The sequence below is a fragment of the Neofelis nebulosa genome, chromosome 2 (assembly GCF_028018385.1).
Source record: "Neofelis nebulosa isolate mNeoNeb1 chromosome 2, mNeoNeb1.pri, whole genome shotgun sequence".
NCBI lineage: Eukaryota > Metazoa > Chordata > Mammalia > Carnivora > Felidae > Neofelis > Neofelis nebulosa.
In genome coordinates this window covers 201,377,868-201,384,715 of record NC_080783.1, presented here as the reverse complement: position 1 = coordinate 201,384,715, position 6,848 = coordinate 201,377,868, and the positions used below count along the sequence as shown (strand labels likewise).

The window sequence follows — 6,848 nt, the reverse complement described above, 5'->3', positions numbered from 1 at the left end:
TAATCAGAGCAAAACGAGCCTCCTGGAAGCCGAGTCTTGACCCCGTGCCCTCGTTCTCTCCCGCGCTCGTCCGAAGTCGAGGCCTCCTCAGTTCGCGAAGTCCCGCAATCGGGGATCAGAACAGGCCTTTTTGTTTTGCAACTATGCGGAAGTGAGGGATCCCAGTTGTTGCTCGGGCGCTACTCTCCCGGCCATTTTTGTCATCTCGGGCCTCCTTTCGCCTCAACTGCAAAACGAGGCAATTAGAAGTTTGCTGAGCTAAGTAAGGGCAGTGTGCCTGGCCCGGTCCTAGCGGTCCTCGGGGCCCAGCGGGGCTGGGTGCGGGTACCCCTACGCCGGTTGCGGGAACGCAGCCGCGGGCGTCCGTCTGGGGCGCAGACGGAAACAGGTGGGGTCCGCGGACGCCCCAGCCGCGGGGTCCCGGGGCCTTGCTCCTCCCCGGACAGGGCGGGACGGGGAAGTCCCGCCCAGAAGGCCCGGGCCCTGGGCGGCCCCCGGAGCTGCGCCCGCCTCCTTCCTGCCGCAGCGACCCCGGGCTCAGAGGGCGGGTCTGAGCCCAGAGGGGGAGAGGCTGGCGGGTCATGCCCTGGTTGCCCCGCGCCGCGCTCCTTTGGGACTTGGTCCTGGGCTTTTTGGGCACCGCCGCCTTCCTGGTCGACCTGGGCGCCGACCTCTGGGCCGCCGGCCAGTATGTGCTCAGCGGCCGCTACCTGTGGGCCGCGCTGGTGCTGGCGCTGCTGGGCCTCGCGTCTGTGGCGCTGCAGCTCTTCAGCTGGGTCTGGTTGCGCGCCGACCCCGTCGGCTTGCACGCGTCCCAGCCCCCAGGCCGCTGCCTGGCACTGCTGCATCTCTTGCAGCTGGGCTACCTGTACAGGTGAGCGCCCCGCCCTCGGGTGGAGGGAAGAGGAACGGAGCCCAGCGGCACCTGCAGCTGGGCTAGTAGCACAGGGGAGAGCACGGACACCGGGGAGGGGCTGGGAAGGAGAGGATGGGGACCCGGGGGGGGGGGGGAAGCCAAGCCCTCGTGGGCACCTCTGCCTACAGGTGAGCTCCCCGCCCCTAAAGAAAGAGAACACCCGCTGACAGCCGTCAGAGCCCAGCTAGTCCTACCCTCTGGCACGGGGGAAGAAACTGAAGCCCAGAGAAGAAAAGGAGGCACACGATTTGGAGCCTGACCTCTCTGGGATCCAGTCCTAGCTAATTTACCATCTGTGGCCTCATTCCTGCCGTTCTCTGAGCCTCGGTTTCCTCCTGTGTTAAAAGGCGGCAGTAATCGAGAGACATCTCTGGCGGGGACGGGGGCGGGGGCGGGGGGGCTATTGTGAGGAGCGAAGGCAAGAGTGGGAACGTGACTAGCATGGTGCCGGGGTCTTGGCAGAATCTAGGGTAATGGCAGACCCAGGTGTTCCTTTTGGCTGTGGGTGGGGCCTTGGGCGAGTCACTTGAGCCCTCTGGGTCCCAGTTTACTCTTTGTTCCAGTGGGGATGGTTATAGTGCCTGCCTCAGTTTGGGAGGGATTAAACGAACTAAGACCTGTAAGTTGCTTTGATGCAGAGTAAGCATTCGACAAATGTCAGCCAGCTTGATTACTTGGGTCCCTGGGGAGCTTCAGCAGCCGGGACCTCCCAGAGCAGAGCCCGTTCTCTCAGCCCTTCTTTCCCACTTTTGTTCTCCCTGCCCCACCCCCTCACCCCCTCACCCCCAGCGCCAGCAAGAGGGCAGAGATGGGGTCTGACTCATCCATGCCCCTTGAGCCAGCCAGGGCCGGGCACAGGCTGGGGCCCAGCAAATCTGTGTGGATTGTACTCCTTTTCAGCACTGGCAGGGCCCCCTCGAGATGAGGAAACCGAAACCAAGGGATCAGAGCCGAGTGATGAAGTCAGGACGTGATGTGATCCGGGTAGGGATGGGGTGGCTGGAGGCGGGATCTGCTCTCGAATCCATTTCACAGATGCTCTCCACATCTTGCTTTGACGAAGCTGCGTTGAGTCTCCAGGGGTGGACAAGAGGAGCTTGGAATCTTGGAGTTTTGCCTGAGGGACTGCGCAGGCATCAGTTACATGCCAGCCGGGCATGAAGGGGTGCAGCTACCCCGTCCCAGTGGGCCTCAATGAGCCCTGAATCCATAACTGTATCATGTGTCTTCCCTTCTGTTTCTGCTGAGCACGAGGCAGACGGACTATACTGAACTTTGGTTTTGAAAATGGGGTCTCTACCTGTCTGTGGCTAGACTGAGGCGGGGGCCTTGGGGACCAGAGGCAGAGGCTCCTGCTGAGGGAGAGCCCCAACCTGGGCCTGCCCCCCTGCTCCCTTAGTGTATTGTCAAGTCCGTCCAGGGAAAGTGACAGTAAATGTCTGATGAATGGATTCACAGTGAGTGAATGGGCTCACCTCCCAGTGGGCAACCGAGATCAGTTCTGGGTGGGGGAGATCTCGGGGCACCTTCCACTACCTCCCTCATGCCAATGGGTCACCCATGCCTCTCTCTCCAGCCTCTGGGCTCGCTTTTAACTCTGCCTTGGACTCCATGCCCATCACTCTGGGCAGTCCTCTTAAATGGATCTGTGCTTCCATTCTAACCCCTCCATCCCTCCCACATCTCCACAGCCAGGGTGATCTTTCCATAGCACAGTCTGACCTATCTTGCCCGGGCTCAGAAGCTCTCAGTGGCCCCCCCTTCCCCACAGGATCCTAAGAAATTCTTATGCTTGCTAACATTTGAGAACTATCACCTGAGGCAATTTCATAGTATGCCTTTGAAATTCAGACAGCTTTGGGTTCAAATCCTGTTTCCACCATTTATTAGCGCTTTGGTCCTATTTCCCTATCTGTCAAATGGGGATGTTGTAAGGAGTACATGGGACAAGGTTTGTGATGACCTTGGGACGTGCAGGCCAGCTGGAGCAGCGGTAGTTGTATTGATCCCCACTTTACGATGGGAAACAAGTTCAGTGAGGTTAAGTCACTGGTGCCCAAGGCCCCACGGCATGTAAGTGACAGACTAGGATCGGAGCCCGTCCGCATCTACCTAGCGGGGGAGGGAAGGTGGAACATCACAGGACACTAACCTGGCCCCTTGGGGCATCCGTATGTGCTGCCTAGGTGCGTGCAGGGGCTGCAGCAGGGGCTGCTGGTGTGGCAGCAGGAGGCGCCCTCTGACTTTGACCTGGCTTATGCCGACTTCCTGACTCTGGACATCAGCATGCTGCGGCTCTTTGAGACCTTCTTGGAGACGACTCCACAGCTCACGCTGGTGCTGGCCATTGTGTTGCAGAGCGGCGGGGCCGAGTCCTACCAGTGTGAGTGATGGGGCCAGTGGCCAGCCCCCCTTTTCGTGGCTTGGGAAAGCTTCCGAGAAATGTCAGGAGTGTTTTCACTCTTTTATAAAAGCTGCTTAGAAAACAGGAGAATACCCTTTAGCCCGGCAGGTCTGCGTTCAACCCTTTAGCCTTCTGAGTCAGGATGAATGACAGTAACAGCGGCCATGACGATCGAGGGCCAGCTATCAGCCGGGCCCCCGTGTGAAGTGCCATATTGTCGGCATTACTCCCACGCACAGCAGCCCTACAGGTTGTGCTACGTTTCTCTCCATTTTACATGAGAGGGAAGAGGTGCAGAAAGGTGAAGCAATCTGCCCGGGGCACATAGCATCCACTGGGCACGTATTTTTGTCCGTTTGAGGGATGTGGGTGTCTAGGATCAGGGCTACATGGAGCCAGTCTACACTGTATGTGCATGGGAGGCAGGGAGTGAGGGAAGAGACAGCTTTTCCTAACTTTATTTAGTGAACATTTATTTAGCTGCTATTATGTGCCAGGTACTGCTCCCAGCGGAGCAGAATGTTTCGTCCCCTCAAGGAGCTCAGAGACAAGGAGATTGATAATTACCGTGTGCTAAGACTCCAGACAGAAGCGGCTGAGATGTTACAGGTCACCTGCAGAGCGGGGTGGGGTGGAGTGGGGTCCGGATAAGTGTCCTCAGGGGCCATTCAGGCTGGAACTCACAGGGCACGTGCTCCTGGTCTACCTAACATTGTGGGCTAAGCTTGTCCAGGTCAGAGAATGCGGTGTGCTGGGCAAACTGGAAGGATATCAGCCAGGTAGTTAGAAAGGGACATGGGCCACAGATCTGCTTCCAGGGTGGGGGTGGGCTTCCTAGTCCATAACAGGTTCCCAGTAAACACCTGTTGACTGACCACCGTGGGAAAGGGCAGGGGAGGAAGCGTTCTAGAGACATTCCAGCACTGCTTCTATCCCTCCCTGGAGGTCCAGCGCTTCTAGTCCAGGGTGGGCGACCAGGAGGTGGGATAGAATCTCCACCGTAACCTTGGAGTGTCGAGAAATCAAGCAAGACGAAGGCCCAGCCTGAGCTGAGACATCCTATCTGTGTGGCAGAGACATCCCTCCTGGCCCAGAGTGCGGCTTCACCCAGGAAACCCTGGGATTTCCTGCTTCCATTTCTGAGACCACAGAAGGGGAACTGGGATTGCTGATTTTCAGTCCCAAGAAAGCCTTGGGCTCTTTCGGGAAAGGAAGGGGTTACAGGGCCCCAGAAGATGCTCAGGGTGTGACCAGGGCCCGGGGTCCCAGATGCTGGGTGACAGGGTGCAGATGAGGGTTAAGTCACACCCCCTTCATCCGTGAAGAATATCACCATGGTAGCACCTGAAAAGTAAAGCTTTGCGGTGCAGGGCAGACTCCATATTTGAACCCCAGCTCGGTGTTTGGTTGCCTGAACGGATGTTTTCCAGGTGTAGTTTCCCTTCAGCTATCAGGGGCTGCCACACCCACCTCTGGGGGGCTGTGACCTCTAGGGAGCGCCAGGCAGGCTGCCCACAGGGCTCACCTGTTTCCACTTGCTCTCTGTAGGGGTCGGCATCTGCACATCCTTCGTGGGTATCTCGTGGGCTCTGCTTGACTACCACCGGGCCTTGCGCACCTGCCTCCCCTCCAAGCCGCCCCTGGGGCCGGGCTCCTCTGTGGTCTACTTCCTGTGGAACCTGCTGCTGCTGTGGCCCCGAGTCTTCGTCGTGGCCCTCTTCTCAGCTCTCTTCCCCCACTATGTGGCCCTGCACTTCTTGGGCCTGTGGCTGGTGCTGCTCTTTTGGGTCTGGCTTCAGGGCACGGACTTCATGCCAGATTCCTGCTCCGAGTGGCTGTACCGGGCAACCGTGGCTACCATTCTTTATTTCTCCTGGTTCAACGTGGCCGAGGGCCGTACCCGAGGCCGCGCCGCCATCCACCTGGTGTTCCTCCTGAGTGACAGTGTTCTCGTGGCGGTCACCTGGCTGACTCACATCGCCTGGCTGCCCAGTGGGATCCCACTGCAGACATTGCTGCCTGTGGGCGGTGTCTGCGTCCTCCTGGGCCTGGCTCTGCGGCTTGTCTACTACCGCTGGCTGCACCCTAGCTGCCGCTGGGAGCCTGACCGCGTGGATGGGACCCGAGGCCTCGGCTCCCTCGAGTGGCGTCAGCTGCCTCAGAACAGGCGCATGGCCCAGTTGGCTCAGAACTTTTTCCCCAGGGTTAGGGATGAGGCTGCTTTGCCACAGAAGGGAGAGGTGAACGGGGTCCTTTGAGGCAGGGTCAGACCCAGCAGGGGACAGAACAGATGGCATCAGTTGGTGGAACCAATTCACTCTTGATTCACTCAAGAAGCACTTAATGCCTGATGTGCCGGGCAGTGGAGACCAGAGCTGAATAAGGCAGAGGCCTGATTTCAAGGACGAGAACGAGATGAGAAAGGCCGGGCCCTGGAGGCTCAAGGGCCCTAGTTATGTACAAGGCACTTTGGGAGGAAAGAAGAGACCGCCCCCCCCCCACCTTCCCCTGCCAACCAGTATAGCTGGTGCCCCAAAGCTCCTAGTGCTGGCATTTTCACCTCCCTGGCCGCCTCTAAAATTGGTAGAGGTGCTGTCCTACCCCTTGGTTTTCCTTTCCTGGGCTAGAAGGTCCAGGACCTGCAGGATGTGTTCTCCAGAATTCTTCCTCCCTGCCCCACCTGTCATCCAGTTCATTCAACAAATGTTTACTGGGAGCAATTTCTGTGCCAGGAACATTCTATCCTTGGGACCTGAGCAGGATCAGCTGCCGCCCGAGCTTCATCTCTTACCCTCTCCAGCTACTCCTGAGTAGGCTCTCACGGTGGAAGCCGGGGATGTCCAACTAGTGGCCCCTGTCAACCTCCCCAAGGCCTCTGTGCGGCTGGCCCAGACTCTGGTCCTGCTCTCTAGGGGCCATCTTTCAACCAAGTGCTTCTGAATCTGTGGTCTGGGCCATGCCTCAGCCCAGAGTGTTTCTTATACTTTAGGCAGTACACTTTCTACCTCAGAGTTGATGTGGAGAGGAAGAGGTGTGTGCGCATATGTGTCTCTGCAAGTGGACACGTGTGTGTTGTTTTTGTTCAGTATTATTAACAGTATTATTACAGTATTATTAAAACCTCATGGAACCCTCCAACCTGGTCGTGTCACTGAACTAAATCTAGAGTTCAAAGCCACCTGGAAAGAAGGGCCAGGGACATGAAGTTCACCCCTTAAAATCGATAAAGGTCCTGGGACCAGAGGAGACAGCTGGCACAGGCTGGACTTCTCAAGCTTGTTTTCCAAGTTTCGGAGATGGTAAGCCACTGCGGGTTGATGGTCGCCAGGTGGGCTCCAGAATGCAGATCTGGAGCGACGCTAGTGTGTGCTGTTAACCTGCTGTGCTGCTAGGCTGGCAGGAGTAGCCACAAACGCCTTTAGTATCAGGAAGTGAGTACCAGAGCCTGGGTGAAGAAAGGTCTTTTTGCTGGGGGCTCAGGGAGCAGATCAGTGAAGAGGCAGCTTAGGGGATGTGGGTGGTCAGTGA

At 57.9% G+C, this 6,848-nt stretch overlaps 1 protein-coding gene across 1 annotated transcript; it reads left to right on the top strand.

Annotated features, from left to right (window-relative positions):
* The first annotated feature begins 20 nt into the window (after window positions 1-20).
* XKR8 (XK related 8) lies at window positions 21-6,458 on the top strand. The gene is made up of 3 exons (XM_058718425.1): window positions 21-874; window positions 3,103-3,299; window positions 4,869-6,458. The coding sequence occupies exons 1-3, from the start codon at window positions 582-584 to the stop codon at window positions 5,576-5,578; spliced, it is 1,200 nt and encodes a 399-aa protein (XP_058574408.1). The 5' UTR covers window positions 21-581; the 3' UTR covers window positions 5,579-6,458.
* Window positions 6,459-6,848: the final 390 nt, after the last annotated feature.